At 35.3% G+C, this 25,339-nt stretch overlaps 1 protein-coding gene across 1 annotated transcript in view; it reads left to right on the top strand.

Annotated features, from left to right (window-relative positions):
* The first annotated feature begins 3,533 nt into the window (after nt 1–3,533).
* The window catches only part of LOC144955880 (alkaline ceramidase 3-like), a 63,245-nt gene continuing 41,439 nt past the window's right edge, over nt 3,534–25,339 (top strand). The window contains exons 1-5 of the mRNA XM_078886130.1: nt 3,534–3,781; nt 11,230–11,340; nt 14,024–14,076; nt 18,415–18,467; nt 24,286–24,367. Coding sequence (XP_078742256.1) covers nt 3,688–3,781; nt 11,230–11,340; nt 14,024–14,076; nt 18,415–18,467; nt 24,286–24,367 — 393 coding nt within the window. The 5' untranslated portion in view covers nt 3,534–3,687. The remainder of the gene's footprint in view (nt 3,782–11,229; nt 11,341–14,023; nt 14,077–18,414; nt 18,468–24,285; nt 24,368–25,339) is intronic.

The following is a 25,339-nucleotide window of genomic DNA, read 5'->3' as shown; positions in this document are numbered from 1 at the left end:
TCTTCTTCTTCTTCTTCTTCTTCTTCTTCTTTCTTCTTCTTCTTCTTCTTCTTCTTCTTCTTCTTCTTCTTCTTCTTCTTCTTCTTCTTCTTCTTTCTTCTCTTCTTCTTCTTCTTCTTCTTCTTCTTCTTCCTTCTTCTTCTTCTTCTTCTTCTTCTTCTCTCTTCTCTTCTTCTTCTTCTTCTTCTTCTTCTTCTTCTTCTTCTTCTTCTTCTTCTTCTTCTTCTTCTTCTTCTTTCTTCTTCTTCTTCTTCTTCTTTTTCTTTCTTCTTTTTATTATTATTATTATTATTATTATTATTATTATTATTATTACTATTATTATTATTATATATTATTATTATTATTATTATTATTATTATATATTATTATTATATTATTATTATTATTATTGTTACTATTACCATTATCATCATCATCATCATCATCATCATCATCATCATCATCATCATCATCATCATTTCAAACTTACTCATTCATACTCACCGATTGAGGCGACTTTGATGGACACAACCCTGCCGGGATCCTCCCAGTTTTCATCGCATCCAGGTTCACCAGGCCAACGACATATGATCATGTCATGGGTCACCCCTTGATTGGTCACCTTCATCCTGAATGGCTGGGTCGGGATCTTACATTCGTTGGACTGAAAAAGACAGATTCGGACAATAAACATAACCCTGCCCTTAAGTAGCTTTTGTAAACATCTCGCCTGACACTGACCAAAAAAAAATGGCGTCAAAAGACAAGTCTTTGGCCACAAAAGAAAACAAATCGTGAGTTGTATTCAGTAGGTCAACCAATGGAATCACTTGTTTCCTTGAGCACTACTAACGATAACTCACTAGGCGGTAAAAAAACAAAACAAAACAACAACTAAAAAATGACGTCAAACTGTATGTCAGGCTATATTTTAACGATTACCATCTATAGATAGAATGAAGTTGACGTAACTCAGGTCTTTGTTATTATTTTTTTTTTTTTGCCATCCACGTTTATGAGTAATTCTCACTTAACTGCATTAACCAGACTATAAAAGTTCATGGTTAAACAGAGTTTTGTGTGTTGGTCCGTTATACTTCCGGATGGCAATGTTGTGAACTTCTTAGCGAGGCGCATTTTATCTATTGGAAAATGGTCACATTTGTTACGATGTAACCGTCACTTTTCTCATCCAGATTTCATTTCTTTTTGCTATAGCTATAAAAACTTGACATTTTGTAATAGAGTTCGTATCGTCGAACAATATTACGTAAAGAATGTGTTTGTTGCTTTTCTGTTTGAGTAAGAAATGTCTGTTTTTGTGTTGAGCGGGTGTGAAGTTTTCGGGAAAATTCTGCAAATGGTTGGTAAGGAGAGGGTTTAACGTGAGCTTTTTATAGCGCAATATCCACTAAACGTGCTGAAAGCGCTTTACAAAGTGTCCATGACCGACAGCATCATGTAACATATAGAACTATACATGACGCCTGATAAGCGATAATATTACAATTTTTCTTTTTCCGACAGAGACATTGTTGTTAATAACAGAGAGGTACACATTTTACACCTGAGTACGGTGAGGGAATGTGAGTAAAGAGCCTTTTCTAAGAACTGAACTATGCGCCGAGCGGTGCTCGAACCCAGGACCTTCCGTTCCGAAAGCGAGTATCGTACCACAAGACCACATAGCCACACAAACAAGTGTGTCCGTCTCTACGTCAAACCCTCAGTGTCATCTGTCCCGTGGAATCGAAGTTTATCCCGGTTTCTTTAGCGTGAAACGGACAATACCAATAATATAAACGAATAGTATTGATCGCTAAACTTAGGAAAAGCATCGAAAATATCGAAAAGTACTTTCTGTCAGCTCTAACAGACCCAGCTACCCAATAACTGCTGGGTGGACAGGGGGAGGGGGGGGGGGGGGAGCAGAAAACATCTCAACTGCACCCAGAGTGAAGGGAGAACCCTACCAACTGAGCTATCGGCACCCTCTCTCTACAGTAGGTACTCTGATAAAATTAAGAAATTAAGGAGCAGGCACTGGTGTAGGATGAAGACCTGAACGGTAAGACTCAGCGCTACGGTCTTTGAATCGTACCGTAGTCATCGTTAACGTATAGCTTGACACTGGTGTAGGATGAAGACCTGAACGGTAAGGCTCAGTCCTACGGTCTTTGATTCGTACCGTAGTCATCGTTAACATATAGCCTGACACTGGTGTAGGATGAAGACCTGAACGGTAAGACTCAGCGCTACGGTCTTTGAATCGTACCGTAGTCATCGTTAACGTATAGCTTGACACAGGTGTAGGATGAAGACCTGAACGGTAAGACTCAGCGCTACGGTCTTTGATTCGTATACCGTAGCCATCGTTAACGTATAGCATGACACTGGTGTAGGATGAAGACCTGAACGGTAAGGCTCGGCGCTACGGTCTTTGATTCGTATACCGTAGTCATCGTTAACGTATAGCTTGACACTGGTGTAGGATGAAGACCTGAACGGTAAGACTCAGCCCTACGGTCTTTGATTCGTACCGTAGTCATCGTTAACGTATAGCTTGACACTGGTGTAGGATAAAGACCTGAACGGTAAGACTCAGCGCTACGGTCTTTGATTCGTATACCGTAGCCATCGTTAACGTATAGCCTGACACTGGTGTAGGATGAAGACCTGAACGGTAAGGCTCGGCGCTACGGTCTTTGATTCGTATACCGTAGTCATCGTTAACGTATAGCTTGACACTGGTGTAGGATAAAGACCTGAACGGTAAGACTCAGCGCTACGGTCTTTGATTCGTATACCGTAGCCATCGTTAACGTATAGCCTGACACTGGTGTAGGATGAAGACCTGAACGGTAAGACTCAGCGCTACGGTCTTTGATTCGTATACCGTAGTCATCGTTAACGTATAGCCTGACACTGGTGTAGGATGAAGACCTGAACGGTAAGACTCGGCGCTACGGTCTTTGATTCGTACCGTAGCCATCGTTAACGTATAGCATGACACTAGAACCCACTAGGAGTTATACCCGAACGGTACCGAATTCTATCGTAGCCATCGTTCACTTGTCGTTAGTAGTGCTTAAGGAAACAAGGGATTCCATTGGTTGAACTATTGAATACAACTCACGATTTGTTTTCTTTTGAGGCCAAAGACTTGTTTTTTGACGTCATTTTTTGTCAGTGCCAGGCTATCAGTTAACGATTGCTACGGTTCGATCACCCGCCGCTGCGCTGTGTGGCCTTGAGCTAATCACCTCGCTTTAGCCCAATTTGCGGCGCTGCACTGCGGCTGACGCCAGGGCTATTCCGCTATATAATCAATACTATTATTATTATTATTATTATTATCATCAATATCATCATCATCATCATCATCATCATCATCATCATCATCATTATTATTATTATTATTATTATTATTATTATATTATTATATTATTATTATTATTATTATTATTATTATTATTATTATTTATTATATTATTATTATTATTAATTATTCGAAACATGTAAAGGAAGATTGACGACCTTCACTTATTTATACTTCCGGTCCTGTCACAGCAACTGGTCACAGTAACAGCAACAAATGTTTCATATTACAGCGAGTGACCCAAGACCCAGGCCAAATCTCTATCAGAAAAGCTGACTGTTTTTTTCTTCAAACCCTGGCAGTGTTTATAACACACCATCTTAGCCATGGCCCCTATAGACGGATTTTGGGGTCAAGTTACGTCAACGATCGACTGGTGTGAGGAGAACTATGTTGTCAGCTGGTATATTGCCGAATTCTGTAAGTAAATAAATTTTAACTAAAACTTGAACCCTTTAGGAGCATTAAATTGGACCCTAGGATGTGCCAACTTAAAAAAAAAATAATATTTATCTTGGGCGAAGTTCCGTCATTGGTTAAGAAGCGAGGTCCCTGTTGCCATTTTGCTTCATTGTCTACACAGAGACTGAGTTGCCACCTTGGCTGTTCTTGATAAGTAGTACCACCTTGGCAAAATGATGAGAAGGGATGCGAGTAGAGAGAGAGAGAGAGGATCGTATTTTGAAAACAACAAAGATATACTAGAGAGCTGCGCCGGTGTTACCAATACTTAGCTTCTATACCAGGACAAACCATTCGTTTGGACAGAAAAATAAATAAAAAACTTACCGCTAACCGTCAAAAGCAGTTTAGATTTGAAGATGCATTTGTTTTCTATCAAAAAACATTCGGTACTACACAATCCTTGATGAATTTCAAAAGTTGTGTTTGAAATGATATCCTAAATATTTTCATGATTCATTCCTCGCGATATCGTGTGGGTTTCCGTCTGTTACTACGTCTGGTGCCGGTGCCGTGCAAGAAAAACAAAGGTTTTTAAAAAAGTTTATTGAGAAAAAGATGCGGAAAAAAGTGTCCCTAGATAGGTATGCAATTTGGTGCATTAGTGCAGTAAAAATTGGTGCGCAAAATTAGTTCGTAGCGGATGCGAGACTGTGTGTGTGTGTGTGTGTGTGTGTGTGTGTGTCAGTGTGTGCGTGTGTATGTGTGAGTGTGTGTGTGTGTGTCTCTTTCTTTTTTGGGGGGGGGGGAGTGCCTACGTACACGGTAACGGGGCATCTAGCCTCAGGATCTATGTACACGTAAACTGGTTTACCGTTGCAACACAAGCAATAGATGGTCCTCGCTGTCGTGACCGCGCACTCGTGTGTGTGTGTGTGTGTGTGTGTTATTTTTTTAAAAATCAAAACAATTTTAACCATTAATGGCGAGATTCCATCTTACACTCCCCAAACTCCAGATCTTAGTCTTAATGTTATCATTAAAAGACAAGCTTTGCGATTTATAGTTTAATTGAAGCCCGAGTCGAAATATACTCTTACTACTGCTCTCTTGGTGGAAACGATTTATTCTGCATAAGCAATCTGGAGAAAAAAATCAGTGTCACTGTAAAAGGTTAAAATTTCACGAAGTACGCTCCGTGAACACCGCTGTAACAATCCTTTGATCTACGTCATCAGGCAACCCATTGTTTCTTTCATTTTTTCCCATTCCCCCTTACTATGCCCCCCCCCCCCCCCATTCCTCCGCCCATCTCTCTCTCTCTCTCTCTTTCTCTCTCTCTCTCTCTCTCTCTCTCTCTCTCTCTCTCTCTCTCTCTCTCTCTCTCTCTCTCTCTCTCTCTCTCTTCTTTTGTCATAGTGTTATCCCTTCCCCTTCCCATCTCATTGTAAAATGAAAACGTTCTGCTGTTTGCAGATACATGTATGATTGTTTTGTTTTTTCTCTCTCACTAGGCATTTGAAAAAAAAAAAAAAACCTGAAAAAAAAACAAAAACAACTTAACCTTTTAAAGGCGAATATCAATCTTACTTGGAACAAAAATAAAAAATTACCGTTTTCATCAAAAGACAAAAAACAAAATACAATTTAAAAACATGAGCTTTTATATAGGGCAATATCCACCCAACGTGCTCAAAGCGCTTTTTATCAATATTCTTACTGCTCTTATGGTGGAAACGTTTTTGTTTTTCTGCGTTAAAAAATAATATAAATGAAGACTATTATTTGAAAACAAAAAAATCAGTGTCACTGGCAAAGGATTAATTGCAGTACTCCTGCATCCTGTGAGACTCCTACGGCACTTGCTAATCATAAAAAGGGAAATAGCAGCAACCAACAATACTAAGGTGAAAAAAAAAGGAGGGGGGGGGGGAGCAAATCCAGTAGCAATGCAACCTTTTAGTGGCGAAATTCGATCTTTGACCTAACACCAAATCTTCTATCATCAAAAGACAAGTAACGGCAAAACGATTATAGACAATTGAAGTCCGAGTTGCGATAGTCTGACTGCTCTCTTGGTGGAAACGATAATAAAGATAAAAGCAAACTATTATCTAAAAGCAAAAAATGAGCTTCGCTGTTAAGGGGTTAAGAACACCTGCAACTGCCAGTATCCTTGAGATGCTCTACGTCACCTCTACGTCACCAAGGTCACCAAGCGACACTTTCGTCGGCATGCACCCCCCCCCTCCACCCTTTCAAGGTGGTGGTGGCGGCGGATAAAAAAGGCCTTTTTCTCTTTCATTCAATCAACTGGTCTGCTGGTGGACCCTAGGCCTCTCTACAAGTACAAGAAATAATACTCACTTTTTCTCTGCTCCAACGAAAATATCTACCCCCCACCGGTCTAATTATTTGTAGCAGACGTCAAATTTCTCAAAACGGTCACGTGACACTGTAAAAACAACACAGGAAGTCCATGAAAGCTTATTTACGGCATTTCCTTTGAACCGTGTAAACAACAAAATTTCGTTTTCATTTGACTCAACGGGTCAGATTGGCCGGTATTTTTTTAACGAACTAAAGTTCTGAAAAATCAAAATGTTTCAACTATAGTCTTCCTCCGCTGCCTGGGGCCAAAATAGTTTAGTCGGCAGAGATGTGATATATTTTGTGAAAGTTTTGTATCCCAAGTTGTTGTTATGGGGGGAAAAGGGCCACGGATTGTGACAAATTATGCCAGATAGCTGTTGATGGAAATTTTTGTCCTTGCACATGGAATGAGCAAACAAGAGAATAACAATTTTTTGTAAATTCAAAAGGACTGAATACACCCAATCGTTAAATTATGCTCCTGTTGTGTGCTCATTGTCATTGTGCTAAATGAGTGCTTTAATGCCTTCATAATTGTTTATTGTACGCTTTTCATGGTTTGGAGACTTCTGTTGTGTGCTCATTGTGCTAAATGAGTGCTTTAATGCCTTCATGGTTGCTTATTGTACGCTTTTCATGGTTTGGAGACTTAAGAATAACTCCAATCAAGTTTGGTGTGATTTCCCTGAAAAATCGCAATGATATGTTTAAATAATGAAACAATGTCCACTTTAAAAAACCTATTACATCCTTATACACCTTCCAGTTCACTGAGATTATCATCTGATAAAACTAAACTTTTAGTTCCCCATATTAAATACAATTGTTTTGGAAGGCGATCCTTTTCTGTCTTTAGACCCTGTGTATGGAATTCTATCCCTAGAACCATCAGAGAACAACAAACTATTAATTCCTTTAAATTGAAACTAAAACATTTCCTTCTCACGTCTGCCTTGTTTTAATCTGAGACATACTTTGTGGTTAGAACCCCATGTGTGAATATTTAATTGTGGGTCTGCTTGTGTGTGTGTGTGGGGGGGGGGGGGGGATGGCACAAGAGAGAATTGACCGTAAATAGAGCTATGACTGGAACCAGACAGGTACTAGGAATTCCCATTATTATTTGTCACACAAATCATTATTTCCCGTCGTAGCGATAATACGAGTGGGAGAATACAAACGAGTCATAATACGAGTGGGAGAATACAAACGAGTGATAATACGAGTGGGAGAATACAAACGAGTCGTAATACGAGTGGGAGAATACAAACGAGTGATAATACGAGTGGGAGAATACAAACGAGTGATAATACGAGTGGGAGAATACAAACGAGTCATAATACGAGTGGGAGAATACAAACGAGTCATAATACGAGTGGGACAATACAAATGAGTCATAATACGAGTGGGAGAATACAAACGAGTCATAATACGAGTGGGAGAATACAAACGAGTCATAATACGAGTGGGAGAATACAAACGAGTCATAATACGAGTGGGAGAATACAAAGGAGTCATAATACGAGTGGGACAATACAAAAGAGTCATAATACGAGTGGGAGAATACAAAGGAGTCATAATACGCTGGGACAATACAAAAGAGTCATAATACGAGTGGGAGAATACAAACGAGTCATAATACGAGTGGGACAATACAAAGGAGTCATAATACGAGTGGGACAATACAAAACAGTCATAATACGAGTGGGACAATACAAAAGAGTCATAATACGAGTGGGACAATACAAAAGAGTCATAATACGAGTGGGAGAATACAAAGGAGTCATAATACGCTGGGACAATACAAAAGAGTCATAATACGAGTGGGAGAATACAAACGAGTCATAATACGAGTGGGACAATACAAAGGAGTCATAATACGAGTGGGACAATACAAACGCGTCATAATACGAGTGGGACAATACAAAGGAGTCATAATACGAGTGGGACAATACAAAAGAGTCATAATACGACTGGGACAATACAAAGAAGTGATAATACGACTGGGACAATACAAAAGAGTCATAATACGCCTGGGACAATACAAAAGAGTCATAATACGACTGGGACAATACAAAGAAGTCATAATACGCCTGGGACAATACAAAAGAGTCATAATACGACTGGGACAATACAAAGAAGTTTCATCTGTACATTTCTTTTACCATGAATGAGATGTCATTTGTAACAATCTCATTGCTTTCTTTTGAAATTTTTCATTTTTCTATTTACTCTTTTTATGGTGTGGATCCCAGATTGAACAAACAAAATCCAGTTTTTAGTTTCACAGGGTTTTTATAACATTTTCTTGAATTCATTTTGGCAGCTCAATGTGCTACAGCTCAATGTGCTACAGCTCAATGTGCTAGGATGTTTGAGAAAGCTTTGGACAGAATCTGACATCCAACATGCATACTTTGTTCTATTCATTGAAGTTTTCTATCAAGGATAACTCCTATTCTTCTTCTTCTTCTTCTTCTTCTTCTTCTTCTTCTTCTTCTTCTTCTTCTTCTTCTTCTTCTTCTTCTTCTTCTTCTTCTTCTTCTTCTTCTTCTTCTTCTTCTTCTTCCTCTATCTGTTATTATTATTATTATTATTATTATTATTATTATTATTATTATTATTATTATTATTATTATTATTCCTATTATTTGTAGAGGACTCGCAATATGTGGGGGAAATAAAGGCTATTACAAAGAGGCATTCACCTATTTTACATATGATTATACCACCATATTGTGGAAATCATCATAAAATGAATTTTGCAATGGGGCGACCAGCTAGTGGCAATGTTGACTGGTCTAATGGAGAATCCGCAGAATTTGGGAGAAATAACAGCTATACAAACTTGTATTCATTTATTTTAATTATCATGTATGGTAGAAATTAAAACAAATCAAGAACATGCTCTTATTTGCGTATACGAGGGTAACTCCAAAAGTAATGGGACTCCGAGTAGCCTCCACCTCTCTTGGAAACCACAGGCCACCTTTTTGTAAGGCCAAGTATTCCGTCCTTGTCAAACTAAGTTGACTGAACACGACTGTCTTGGCTTCTTCATCATCTTCAAAGTGATGTCCACTTATTGCCTCCTTCAGTGGACCACAAAGATGGAAGTTTGGTGAATAAGGAGGGTGAGACAGCGTAGTCCATTGATTACCTCCCTTCTGTAGAAGGACATTTTCATGTCCAAATCCGGTCTAACTCAATTAATTTTGCTTTCAGTCGCTTCAATGTCTATATGTACCAAAGAAATTCTTTTATCAGATCTGATCAATTCTTCTGTCTTTATTTGATTCACTGAGATGACACAGCTTGGAGAGGGTTTCAGGTTAGGTCTTCAATTGCTTCTCATTTTCTTCTTAATGACGAGATACACGTTCAACCCACCTAAAAACACTGCCTCTACAAAATGCCTGAGTTTTTTAAAACTTTCTTAAGGCATTTAAAAATGTGACTTGAGGTTTCTTCTTCAAAAACAAGAAATTCAAAGACGGCTTCGTGTCGCTGATGGACATTCGTGGGGGGGGGGGGGGGGGGGCAGCCATTTTGATCTGCCATAACTTTGTCAAAATGTGATAGAATTAAAATTTTCACATTTTGGTGTAAAGAGTACATGTGTAAGTTCAATTTAGACAATGAACGCTGTAGGACGTTTGTCCCATTCCTTTTGGACTCACCCTCGTATGCACTCATCAATCCAGACGTCTCTTTGTCCGGTGGCAGGACGGTGAACGATGGCAAATCCGAAGGTCAAGGTCATATTTTTGTACTCATGATTACACCCTTGCATATATTATTCTAAATAACCATTGCGAATCATAAGGCAATAATTAATTAGATTAATTTAAGAGAAGTTTGCAAGTGACTTGTATATCAATCTGTGAAAAATAGTTTTATATATTTTAGACTTGCTAGTAACTCTATGCTCCATGATCAAAATTTAACATTGGCAGTACGGGACATTGTTGATTATTATTATTATTATTATTATTATTATTATTATTATTATTATTATTATTATTATTATTATTATTATTATTATTATTATTATTATTATTATTATTATTATTATTATTATCACTATTTTTACAGTACGAGCTCTATAATCCTGAGTGGAGTCTTCTTACCTCTCATGGTGAGCAGGAAGTCACTTACTGTGTCTTTTACCCCCTGTATCAGTTTTCCCTTTCCATGTTGCTGCTCATTATCTTTGTTCTGGATTGAGATTGTACTCTTTATTTTGTCATGGTCGTGTCGGGGATCCTTGGCTGTAAGAGAGACTGTAATCAATTGTAATCAATCCTTGTCGTCAATGATCAGAGACAGTTAAAATGCAGATGATATTCTTTTCACTTGTGATCTGAATCATCTCTCTATTACTGTTACATTGTTTATAATTATTAGTTTTGAATTGCGGTATATTGTATAGTGTACTTTGCAAACATTTGACTTATGTCTGGATGGGACTTTTGGGTAATGTCACCTTTGCTTATGGATGGATGTCAAATCTTCTACCTTTTTACTGGCACCGAAATTACCAAGTTGTGTGGCAAGTAAAGTAAAACACCTAAAGGTCAACCTAACCTCTCTAATCGGGAAATGTTCCTCACCGCAAAAATAAATCATAATTAGCTGTCTTTCCACGATTGGCTGGGACGGTGAAAATTTCTGTTGTCCCATTAGAGTATTAAAGTCCTGCTTTCACATCAAGGCAATCTCTCTAGATCTCTGTAGCCATAAAATGGGCTGGGTTAGAGGGGGACAGACTTGAAAAGAGCTGATATACAGATAATAGATTGATTCATCATTTACTGATTTTTCTTTTGAAGTATCATATATATTATCTGACATGTACATGATATCATATCATTACAGGGATGACATTATCTAACATGTATACGATATCCTATCATTACAGGGATGATATTATCTAACATGTACATGATATCCTATCATTACTGGGATGACATTATCTAACATGTATACGATATCCTATCATTACAGGGATGACATTATCTAACATGTATACGATATCCTATCATTACAGGGATGACATTATCTAACATGTACATGATATCCTATCATTACAGGGAACACAATCTCTAACTTCATTATGATATTTGCCCCGATGTGGATGATGTATATATCCAAAAAAGAAAAACATGAAATTCACCTGGCATGTAGTTTTATCTCTGTAACAGGTATGTGTGCTCAATATTGACACATTACCCTATATGATGTGTTGTTTTATCTGTGTAGTCTCATCACAATATTTACACATTACCGTATAGGATGTGTTGTTTTATCTGTGTAGTCTCATCACAATATTTACACATTACCCTTTAGGATGATATTCAATGATGTGTTTTTTTATCTGTGTAGTCTAATCACAATATTTATACACAACTCATATTGATAACATTCCGTAATATGTTGTTTTATCAGTGTAGTCTAATCACAATATTTATACACAACTCATATTGATAACATTCAGTTATGTGTTGTTTTATCTGTGTAGTTTAATCACAATATTTATACACAACTCATATTGATAACATTCAGTAATGTGTTGTTTTATCTATGAAGTCTCATCACAATATTTATACACAACTCATATTGATAACATTCCGTAATGTGTTGTTTTATCTGTGTAGTCTCATCACAATATTTATACACAACTCATATTGATAGCATTCAGTGATGTGTTGTTTTATCTGTTTAGTCTTTCAATATTACATTTGACACACCACAACTATCTTTCTACAACTGACTCTGGATTTCGCTCAGAGATTAATTTTTCCCATTATTTATTTGGGTTTTTTAAATGGTGAACTAAATTGTTTTCTCCTAGAATACCAGCAAGGTACTTTGGCTTGGGTTGATCTGTTAGTCTCTTTGTGAATACTAGGGCTTGGGTATATCTCTGTTAGTCTCTTTGTGAATACTAGGGCTTGGGTATATCTCTGTTAGTCTCTTTGTGAATACTAGGGCTTGGGTTGATCTGTTAGTCTCTTTGTGAATACTAGGGCTTGGGTATATCTCTGTTAGTCTCTTTGTGAATACTAGGGCTTGGGTTGATCTGTTAGTCTCTTTGTGAATACTAGGGCTTGGATATATCTCTGTTAGTCTCTTTGTGAATACTAGGGCTTGGGTATATCTCTGTTAGTCTCTTTGTGAATACTAGGGCTTGGGTATATCTCTGTTAGTCTCTTTGTGAATACTAGGGCTTGGGTTGATCTGTTAGTCTCTTTGTGAATACTAGGGCTTGGGTATATCTCTGTTAGTCTCTTTGTGAATACTAGGGCTTGGGTATATCTCTGTTAGTCTCTTTGTGAATACTAGGGCTTGGGTATATCTCTGTTAGTCTCTTTGTGAATACTAGGGCTTGGGTTGATCTGTTAGTCTCTTTGTGAATACTAGGGCTTGGGTTGATCTGATAGTCTCTTTGTGAATACTAGGGCTTGGATATATCTCTGTTAGTCTCTTTGTGAATACTAGGGCTTGGGTATATCTCTGTTAATGTTGGTATGAATACTAGGGCTTGGGTATATCTCTGTTAGTCTGAGTGTGAATACTAGGGCTTGGGTATATCTCTGTTAGTGTTGGTATGAATACTAGGGCTTGGGTATATCTCTGTTAGTCTCAGTGTGAATACTAGGGCTTGGGTATATCTCTGTTAGTCTTGGCGTGAATACTAGGGCTTGGGTATATCTCTATTAGTGTTGGTATGAATACTAGGGCTTGGGTATATCTCTGTTAGTCTCAGTGTGAATACTAGGGCTTGGGTATATCTCAGTCTCAGTGTGAATACTAGGGCTTGGGTATATCTCTGTTAGTCTTGGCGTGAATACTAGGGCTTGGGTATATCTCTGTTAGTGTTGGTATGAATACTAGGGCTTGGGTATATCTCTGTTAGTCTTGGTGTGAATACTAGGACTTGGGTATATCTCTGTTAGTCTCAGTGTGAATACTAGGGCTTGGGTATATCTTTGTTAGTCTCAGTGTGAATACTAGGGCTTGGGTATATCTCAGTCTCAGTGTGAATACTAGGGCTTGGGTATATCTCTGTTAGTCTCAGTGTGAATACTAGGGCTTGGGTATATCTCTGTTAGTCTCAGTGTGAATACTAGGGCTTGTGTATATCTCTGTTAGTCTCAGTGTGAATACAAGGGCTTGGGTATATCTCTGTTAGTCTTGGTGTGAACACTAGGACTTGGGTATATCTCTGTTAGTCTCAGTGTGAATACTAGGGCTTGTGTATATCTTTGTTAGTCTCAGTGTGAATACTAGGGCTTGGGTATATCTCTGTTAGTCTCAGTGTGAATACTAGGGCTTGGGTATATCTCTGTTGGTCTCAGTGTGAATACTAGGGCTTGGGTATATCTCTGTTAGTCTTGGTGTGAACACTAGGACTTGGGTATATATCTGTTTGTGCTGGTGTGTATACTAGGGCTTGAGTTTTATTTATGTTAGTCTTTCTGAGAATGCTGAGCTTCGATTCCAGGGTAGGGTGGTCTTGTTCTATGACACTCAACTTCCAACCTTGCACGTCCCTGGTTCGAGTCCTGTTGCTTTCTAAAGTTGAGTCCTTGGAAATTGCTCTTTACTAATATTCTATCACTACACTAGAGTACTTGGCCTATAAGAATAACCTTGTCTCTTTGAAAAAAGTAAGGTTATAGCTCATTACTGGCATTACGTTTGATTCTACCTACTTTAAGTATGTCTGTTGGTCTGGGCTCCTTTGGATAACGCTCTGGACATTGCTCTCTATAAAAGCTTAAATTATTGAAAAATAATCTGTGGAAGTTTAAATACTGTTGTATATGATCTCTCTTTTATGACATTTGAACTTTTTTTCTTCTTTTTTTTTGCCTTTCACAGTCGTGGGGATTGGATCCTGGTTGTTTCATATGACCCTTAGATACAGTATGCAGGTTGGTGTCATTTGACCCTTAGATACAGTATGCAGGTTGGTGTCATTTGACCCTTAGATACAGTCTGCAGGTTGGTGTCATTTGACCCTTAGATACAGTATGCAGGTTGGTGTCATTTGACCCCAAGATACAGTATGCAGGTTGGTGTCATTTGACCCTTAGATACAGTATGCAGGTTGGTGTCATTTGACCCTTAGATACAGTATGCAGGTTGGTGTCATTTGACCCTTAGATACAGTATGCAGGTTGGTGTCATTTGACCCTTAGATACAGTGTGCAGGTTGGTGTCATTTGACCCTTAGATACAGTATGCAGGTTGGTGTCATTTGACCCTTAGATACAGAATGCAGGTTGGTGTCATTTGACCCTTAGATACAGTATGCAGGTTGGTGTCATTTGACCCTTAGATACAGTCTGCAGGTTGGTGTCATTTGACCCTTAGATACAGTATGCAGGTTGGTGTCATTTGACCCTTAGATACAGTCTGCAGGTTGGTGTCATTTGACCCTTAGATGAAGTATGTAGGTTGATGTCAACAATTGTAAAGGAATAATGATAAATGTGCAAATGATAATAATATAGTAAGCAACAATTATAAAGGAATAATGATAAATGATGAAAATGATAATAATATAGTAAGCAGCAATTGTAAAGGAATAATGATAAATGATGAAAATGATAATAATATAAGTAAGCAGCAATTGTAAAGGAATAATGATAAATGATGAAAATGATAATAATATAGTAAGCAACAATTGTAAAGGAATAATGATAAATGATGAAAATGATAATAATATAGTAAGCAACAATTGTAAAGGAATAATGATAAAGAATGAAAATGATAATAATATAGTAAGCAACAATTGTAAAGGAATAATGATAAATGATGAAAATGATAATAATATAGTAAGCAGCAATTGTAAAGGAATAATGATAAATGATGAAAATGAAATAATATTAGTAAGCACAATTGTAAAGGAATAATGATAAATGATGAAAATGATAATAATATAGTAAGCAACAATTGTAAAGGAATAATGATAAAGATGAAAATGATAATAATATAGTAAGCACAATTGTAAAGGAATAATGATAAATGATGAGAAAATGATAATAATATAGTAAGCAACAATTGTAAAGGAATAATGATAATGATGAAAATGATAATAATATAGTAAGCAACAATTGTAAAGGAATAATGATAAATGATGAAAATGATAATAATATAGTAAGCAACAATTGTAAAGGAATAATGATAAAGAATGAAAATGATAATAATATAGTAGCAACAATTGTAAAGGAATAATGATAAATGATGAAAATGATAATAATATAGTAAGCAACAATTGTAAAGGAATAATGATAAATGATGAAAATGATAATAATATAGTAAGCAACAATTGTAAAGGAATAATGATAAATGATGAAAATGATAATAATATAGTAAGCAGCAATTGTAAAGGAATAATGATAAATGATGAAAATGATAATAATATAGTAAGCAACAATTGTAAAGGAATAATGATAAATGATGAAAATGATAATAATATAGTAAGCAGCAATTGTAAAGGAATAATGATAAATGATGAAAATGATAATAATATAGTAAGCAACAATTGTAAAGGAATAATGATAATAAGATAAATTGTGAAATGAAATTGATAAATAATATTAGTAAGCAACAATTGTAAAGGAATAATGATAAATATGAAATGATATATAGACTGTAAAATAATGATAAAGTAATGCATACATAATTGTAAGAATGTAAGGAATAATGATAAGAATGAAAATGAATAATATAGTAAGCAACAATGTAAAGGAATAATGATAAATGATGAAAATGATAATAATAGTAAGCACAATTGTAAAGGAATAATGATAAATGATGAAATGATAATAATATAGTAAGCACAATTGTAAAGGAATAATGATAAATGATGAAAATGATAATAATATAGTAAGCACAATTGTAAAGGAATAATGATAAATGAGAAATGATAATAATATAGTAAGTACAATTGTAAAGGAATAATGATAAATGATGAAAATGATAATAATATAGTAAGCAACAATTTAAAGGAATAATGTAAATGATGAAAATGATAATAATATAGTAAGCACAATTGTAAAGGAATAATGATAAATGATGAAAATGATAATAATTAGTAAGCAACAATTGTAAAGGAATAATGATAAAGATGAAAATGATAATAATATAGTAAGCACAATTGTAAAGGAATAATGATAAAGATGAAAATGATAATATATAGTAAGCAACAATGTAAAGGAATAATGATAAATGATGAAAATGATAATAATATAGTAAGCAACAATTGTAAAGGAATAATGATAAAGAATGAAAATGATAATATATAGTAAGCAACAATTGTAAAGGAATAATGATAAATGATGAAAATGATAATAATATAGTAAGCAACAATTGTAAAGGAATAATGATAAATGATGAAATGATAATAATATAGTAAGCAACAATTGTAAAGGATAATGAAAATGATAAAAGATAAAATGAACAATTAAGATAGAATATGAAATGTAATAATATAGTAAGCAACAATTGTAAGGTAATAATAATGTTATATAAATTGAATATGAAAATGATAAATAATATAGTAAGCACAATTGTAAAGATAATGATAAATATGAAAATGATAATAATTATAAGTAAGCAACAATTGTAAAGGAATAATGATAAATGATGAAAAATGTAATAATATAGTAAGCACAATTGTAAAGGAATAATGATAAATGATGAAAATGATAATAATATAGTAAGCAAAATTGTAAAGGAATAATGATAAAATGATGAAAAGATTAATAATATAGTAAGCAACAATTGTAAAGGAATAATGATAAAGAATGAAAATGATAATAATATAGTAAGCACAATTGTAAAGGAATAATGATAATGATGAAAATGATAATAATATAGTAAGCACAATTGTAAAGGAATAATGATAAATGATGAAAATGATAATAATATAGTAAGCAACAATTGTAAAGGAATAATGATAAAGATGAAAATGATAATAATATAGTAAGCAACAATTGTAAAGGAATAATGATAAATGATGAAAATGATAATAATATAGTAAGCAACAATGTAAAGGAATAATGATAAAGAATGAAAATGATAATAATATAGTAAGCAACAATTGTAAAGGAAATAATAAAATAGAAAAATATAATATAATATAGTAAGCAACAATTGTAAAGGAATAATATAAATGATGAAAATGATAATAATATAGTAAGCAGCAATTGTAAAGGAATAATGATAAATGATGAAAATGATAATAATATAAGTAAGCAACAATTGTAAAGGTGAAAATAATGATAAATGATGTAAAATGATAATAATATAAGTAAAGCTAAACAATTGTAAAGGAATAATGATAAAGATGAAAATGATAATAATATAGTAAGCAGAATTGTAAAGGAAATAATGATAAATGATGAAAAATGGTAATAATATAGTAAGCTACAATTGTAAGGAATAATGATAAAGAATGAAAATATAAAATATAATAATAGTAAGCAACAATTGTAAAGGAATAATGATAAAGAATGAAAATGATAATTAATATAGTAAGCAACAATTGTAAAGGAATAATGATAAATGATGAAAATGGTAATAATATAGTAAGCAACAATTGTAAAGGAATAATGATAAATGATGAAAATGGTAATAATATAGTAAGCAACAATTGTAAAGGAATAATGATAAATGATGAAAATGATAATAATATAGTAAGCAACAATTGTAAAGGAATAATGATAAATGATGAAAATGATAATAAATATAGTAAACAACAATTGTAAAGGAATAATGATAAAGAATGAAAAATGATAATAATATAGTAAGCAAACAATTGTAAAGGAATAATGATAAATGATGAAAAATGATAATAATATAGTAAGCAACAATTGTAAAGGAATAATGATAAATGATGAAAATGATAATAATATAGTAAGCAACAATTGTAAAGGAATAATGATAAATGATGAAAATGATAATAATATAAGTAAGCAACAATTGTAAAGGAATAATGATAAAGAATGAAAATGATAAGAATATAGTAAGCAGCAATTGTAAAGGAATAATGATAAAGAATGAAAATGATAAGAATATAGTAAGCAACAATTGTAAAGGAATAATGATAAATGATGAAAATGGTAATTGACATTATACGTATCATTTCATTGTAAATGGATCAATTATACATATTATATGAAGACTATAGCATGAGCTGATATAATATCAACGTGTGCCAGCTGTATATTTTCAATTGTTTGATTTTAATCTGTTATCCACAGTTGATGGATGAGTTACCCATGATATGGGGCAGCATTTTCCTCATCTATGCATCGTAAGTTTCTCTGTGGCTTTGTTAATCATTGGATTTATTTTTATTTAGGAAGGGAGGGAGGGGGGTGGGGGATGTTGCAAATAGAGCCAAGTAGTGGGTGAGTGGGATTTGTGTATGTTTGAGTGAGTGTCGGTGTGTGTCTGTGGGTGAGTGGGATTTGTGTATGTTTGAGTGAGTGTCGGTGTGTGTCTGTGGGTGAGTGGGATTTGTGTATGTTTGAGTGAGTGTCGGTGTGTGTCTGTGGGTGAGTGGGATTTGTGTATGTTTGAGTGAGTGTCGGTGTGTGTCTGGGTGAGTATGTGCAATTTTGGACACTGTAGATTGGGATTGCAACTCGTGTTTTGTCTACAACTCTTGGATAAGGGGAATAGCACCAGAATGGTTCCAATTCTACTTGACTGACTGATGGCAATTGATTCTCATTGAGGGAAATGGTTCATATTCTACTTGACTGACTGATGGCAATTGATTCTCATTGAGGGAAATGGTTGTCTATTCTACTTGACTGACTGATGGTAATTGACTCTCATTGAGGGAAATGGTTGTCTATTCTATTTGACTGACTGATGGCAATTGATTCTCATTGAGGGAAATGGTTGTCTATTCTATTTGATTGACTGATGGCAATTGATTCTCATTGAGGGAAATGGTTGTCTATTCTATTTGATTGACTGATGGCAATTGATTCTGATTGAGGGAAATGGTTGTCTATTCTATTTGATTGACTGATGGCAATTGATTCTCAGTGAGGGAAATGGTTCATATTCTATTTGACTGACTGATGGCAATTGATTCTGATTGAGGGAAATGGTTCATATTCTATTTGACTGACTGATGGCAATTGATTCTGATTAAGGGAAATGGTTCATATTCTATTTGATTGACTGATGGCAATTGATTCTGATTGAGGGAAATGGTTGTCTATTCTACTTGACTGACTGATGGCAATTGATTCTGATTGAGGGAAATGGTTCATATTCTATTTGATTGACTGATGGCAATTGATTCTCATTGAGGGAAATGGTTCATATTCTATTTGATTGACTGATGGCAATTGATTCTGATTGAGGGAAATGGTTCATATTCTATTTGATTGACTGATGGCAATTGATTCTGATTGAGGGAAATGGTTGTCTATTCTATTTGATTGACTGATGGCAATTGATTCTCATTGAGGGAAATGGTTCATATTCTATTTGATTGACTGATGGCAATTGATTCTATTGAGGGAAATGGTTCTATTCTATTTGATTGACTGATGGCAATTGATTCTCATTGAGGGAAATGGTTCATATTCTATTGATTGACTGATGGCAATTGATTCTGATTGAGGGAAATGGTTCATATTCTATTTGATTGACTGATGGCAATTGATTCTCATTGAGGGAAATGGTTTCATATTCTATTTGATTGACTGATGGCAATTGATTCTGATTGAGGGAATGGTTGTCATTCTATTTGATTGACTGATGGCAATTGATTCTGATTGAGGGAAATGGTTTCTATTCTATTTGATTGACTGATGGCAATTGATTCTGATTGAGGGAAATGGTTCATATTCTATTTGATTGACTGATGGCAATTGATTCTGATTGAGGAAATGGTTCATATTCTATTTGATTGACTGATGGCAATTGATTCTGATTGAGGGAAATGGTTGCTATTCTATTTGATTGACTGATGGCAATTGATTCTGATTGAGGGAAATGGTTATTATTCTATTTGATTGACTGATGGCAATTGATTCTATTGAGGGAAATGGTTCTATTCTATTTGACTGACTGATGGCAATTGATTCTGATTGAGGGAAATGGTTCATATTCTATTTGATTGACTGATGGCAATTGATTCTGATTGAGGGAAATGGTTCATATTCTATTTGATTGACTGATGGCAATTGATTCTCATTGAGGGAAATGGTTCATATTCTATTTGATTGACTGATGGCAATTGATTCTGATTGAGGGAAATGGTTCATATTCTATTTGACTGACTAATGGCAATTGATTCTCATTGAGGGAAATGGTTGTCTATTCTACTTGACTGACTGATGGCAATTGATTCTGATTGAGGGAAATGGTTCATATTCTATTTGATTGACTGATGGCAATTGATTCTGATTGAGGGAAATGGTTTCTATTCTACTTGACTGACTGATGGCAATTGATTCTGATTGAGGGAAATGGTTCATATTCTATTTGATTGACTGATGGCAATTGATTCTGATTGAGGGAAATGGTTCATATTCTATTGACTGACTGATGGCAATTGATTCTGATTGAGGGAAATGGTTCATATTCTATTTGATTGACTGATGGCAATTGATTCTGATTGAGGGAAATGGTTCATATTCTATTGACTGACTGATGGCAATTGATTCTGATTGAGGGAAATGGTTCATATTCTATTTGATGACTGATGGCAATTGATTCTGATTGAGGGAAATGGTTCATATTCTATTGATGATGCAATTGATTCTGATTGAGGAAATGGTTCATATTCTATTTGATGATGATGGCAATTGATTCTATTGAGGAATGGTTCTATTCTATTGATTGACTGATGGCAATTGATTCTGATTGAGGGAAATGGTTCATATTCTATTGATCTGACTGATGGCAATTGATTCTATTGAGGGAAATGGTTCATATTCTATTTGATTGACTGATGGCAATTGATTCTGATTGAGGGAAATGGTTCATATTCTACTTGACTGACTGATGGCAATTGATTCTGATTGAGGGAAATGGTTCATATTCTATTTGACTGACTGATGGCAATTGATTCTCATTGAGGGAAATGGTTCATATTCTACTTGACTGACTGATGGCAATTGATTCTGATTGAGGGAAATGGTTCATATTCTATTTGATTGACTGATGGCAATTGATTCTATTGAGGGAAATGGTTCATATTCTATTGATGACTGATGGCATTGATTTGTTGAGGGAAATGGTTCATATTCTATTTGATTGACTGATGGCAATTGATTCTGGTTGAGGGAAATGGTTCATATTCTACTTGACTGACTGATGGCAATTGATTCTGATTTAGGGAAATGGTTCATATTCTATTTGACTGACTGATGGCAATTGATTCTGATTGAGGGAAATGGTTCATATTCTACTTGACTGACTGATGGCAATTGATTCTGATTTAGGGAAATGGTTTCATATTCTATTTGATGACTGATGGCAATTGATTCTGATTTAGGGAAATGGTTCTTTTTCTACTTGACTGACTGATGGCAATTGATTCTGATTTAGGGAAATGGTTCATATTCTACTTGACTGACTGATGAGGCAATTGATTCTGATTGAGGGAAATGGTTCATATTCTATTGATTGACTGATGGCAATTGATTCTGATTGAGGAAATGGTTATTTCTATTGTGATGATGGCATTTTCATTGGGAATGTTCTATATTTGATTGACTGATGGCAATTGATTCTCATTGAGGAAATGGTTTCTATTCTATTGATTGACTGATGGCAATATTGATTCTCATATGAGGGAAATGTTATTTCTACTTGACTGACTGATGGATATTTTGATTGATTGAGGAAATGGTTCATATTCTATTTGACTTGACTGATGGCAATTGATTCTGATTGAGGGAAATGGTTCTATTCTATTTGATTGACTGATGGCAATTGATTCTGATTTAGGGAAAGGTTCATATTCTATTTGATTGACTGATGGCAATTGATGTGAATTGAGGGAAATGGTTCATATTCTACTTGACTAGACTGATGGCAATTGATTCTATTGAGGGAAATGGTTCATATTCTATTGACTTGACATGATTGATTATTGGGATTGTTCTATATCTATTGCTGATTCTGATTATGGAATGTTCTATTGAATTGTGCTATTGAATTGATTCTGATTTAGGGAAATGGTTCATTTTCTACTTGACTGACTGATGGCAATTGATTCTGATTGAGGGAAACCTCACACCCCCCACACCTTCCCTCCTTTCTTAACATTTTAGTTGTATGTCACGAATCTTTCTCATCCCCCTCCTATGCACTTCAAACTCCATGCCTTTCTGCTAGGCAATGTTTTCAGATAGCACCAAGTGCTGAGGTATGGATGATGATGAAGATATAGGCTATGCAGTTTAAAGGGCGCTTGTGAATTGTGCGGTTAGTGTCTCCACTGCTTGTCGATTCCAGCAAATAAGGCTGACACTGAGATATTTGTTACTGCTTCAGACAACCGAGAAAGGGGAGATCACTAAGTTAGAAATACCTCACCTTATCTCATTCTCCTGACCATCTTTATTACTGCTTCATACAACCGAGGAAAGGGAGATCACTGAGTAAGAAATATCCATCTCATTCTGCTGATTGTAGCGTTCTTAGGAGAGACGAGTGTAGCTTCACCAGCCAGTCTTCGCCAACAGATTCTGTCCTCTGTTTTTTCTTCACACCAAAAACAAATATGTAATATAAAGGGTTTTATAGAGTGTTTAATTAAAGGAATAAAATTGACAAAATGCTACATTAAAATGGAAGATGCTCCTAAAGGTTTTGTGACCCGTCAGTTTGTGGTGCAGCTTTACTCTCTCCTTACCAACCATAGGAAAATCATCCCATTCATTGAGATAGAGTTTAGTGTAAAGGTTTTGGGACATCCATTGTGTTGGTTTGGTATAAAGGTTTTGGGACATCCATTGTGTTGGTTTGGTATAAAGGTTTTGGGACATCCATTGTGTTGGTTTGGTGTAAAAGTTTTGGGACATCCATTGTGTTGGTTTGGTGTAAAGGTTTTGGGACATCCATTGTGTTGGTTTGGTTATAAAGGTTTTGGGACATCCATGTGTTGGTTTGGTGTAAAGGTTTTGGACTCCATTGTGTTGGTTTGGTATTAAAGGTTTTGGGACATCCATGTGTTGGTTTGGTGTAAAGGTTTTGGGACATCCATTGTGTTGGTTTGGTATAAAGGTTTTGGGAATCCATTGTGTTGGTTTGGTGTAAAGGTTTTGGGACATCCATTGTGTTGGTTTGGTGTAAAGGTTTTGGGACATCCATTGTGTTGGTTTGGTGTAAAGGTTTTGGGACATCCATTGTGTTGGTTTGGTATAAAGGTTTTGGGACATCCATTGTGTTGGTTTGGTGTAAAGGTTTTGGGACATCCATTGTGTTGGTTTGGTATAAAGGTTTTGGGACATCCATTGTGTTGGTTTGGTGTAAAGGTTTTGGGACATCCATTGTGTTGGTTTGGTATAAAGGTTTTGGGACATCCATTGTGTTGGTTTGGTATAAAGGTTTTGGGACATCCATTGTGTTGGTTTGGTATAAAGGTTTTGGGACATCCATTGTGTTGGTTTGGTGTAAAGGTTTTGGGACATCCATTGTGTTGGTTTGGTGTAAAGGTTTTGGGACATCCATTGTGTTGGTTTGGTATAAAGGTTTTGGGACATCCATTGTGTTGGTTTGGTATAAAGGTTTTGGGACATCCATTGTGTTGGTTTGGTATAAAGGTTTTGGGACATCCATTGTGTTGGTTTGGTGTAAAGGTTTTGGGACATCTTGAAAATGGCTGCTAAGGAGAGCATTACTGGGTCTTTGATTTTCAGCTAAATATTTTTTCTTTCTTCTGCGTACTGAATTTCATAAAAGTTCATAAAATCATGTCGGCCTAATTGATGATATTGTAGATAAAGATTTATTGGAGTTCTTGTTTTTATCAATTTCATATTATTTCTTTATTCCTCTATTTTTTTCTTGACAGAACGGCACATTTATTAGCCTAGATGTCTACTGATGTCACTCAAAGAAAGTGTTGATAAATTGTTTATTTTTATTTCCAGGTACACAGTAGATAACAAGCCAAATTATGTGTGCAGGCCTTTACTGATTCTTCTAGTTTTTTACTCCGCCATCGTAACTTTGGTGAGTGGGGTAGAAACATGTTTTGATGATAATGGCAAGTTGAATAGTTGCCCCTGTTTAAAATCAAACTTTCCATAAGGTGTGTAAAGTGTACAAGGTGGAATTGATGTTTCTGGTTTGTATGGCAAAATGACACAGGGTCAACATGCAATTTTCAAGAGAAAGAAATCATCCCCAAAACTCCTAGAATACAATTTTTCGGACAGTTTGGTTCCCTAACTTAAACTTCAATCTGTCAAGTCCAGTTGTCAAAGGCATTACCTTATCTGAAGTCAGGGCTAGTTATGAAAAGCCTTACCTTAACCATAAGTCTGCCTGGGCCAGTTGTCAAATATTTTACCTAATAAAAATAAAGCCACAGTAAGGCAATTCTTGGATAAATTTGAGCCTCATATAGTTGAAAAGTCCATTCACGCAACCAATTTTATTGTGCTCGGTGATTTTAACATCCATGTAAATAATCCTGAAAACGCCATAGCGTGGTGGTGTCCTGTTATATGACTCAACTTGTGTGATTTTAACATCCATGTAAATAATCCTGAACACGCCATTGCGTGGTGGTGTCCTGTTATATGACTCAACTTGTGTGATTTTAACATCCATGTAAATAATCCTGAACACGCCATAGCGTGATGGTGTCCTGTTATATGACTCAACTTGTGAAAACAGCTGTGCATGAAAAGGGAAACACATTAGACCTTCTCTTCAGCCGAGCCAGTCAAAATATCATCCAGGATCTACAACCACATGTCTGATCAGCACTTTTGTACTCGATGTAGAAAAACCTAAGGGTGAGAGGAGACAACTTGCAAACCGAAAATTGAAGAACATTATCTTGGTTGATTTTTAAAAAGACATAGAAAGACTGTGCATCTCTTGTAGAGCATGAGTCAACCATTGCCGATAAAATGTCTGCGAGGAACAAGTCCATGCTTGAAATATTCAACCACCATGCTCCTACACAAATCCAAC

This window comes from Berghia stephanieae, chromosome 10, assembly GCF_034508935.2.
Source record: "Berghia stephanieae isolate SIO BIC M18660-M18661 chromosome 10, UCSD_Bste_1.3, whole genome shotgun sequence".
In the NCBI taxonomy this organism is placed as follows: domain Eukaryota; kingdom Metazoa; phylum Mollusca; class Gastropoda; order Nudibranchia; family Aeolidiidae; genus Berghia; species Berghia stephanieae.
The sequence above is the reverse complement of the archived record's forward strand: the minus strand, read 5'-3'. Positions and strand labels throughout refer to the sequence as shown.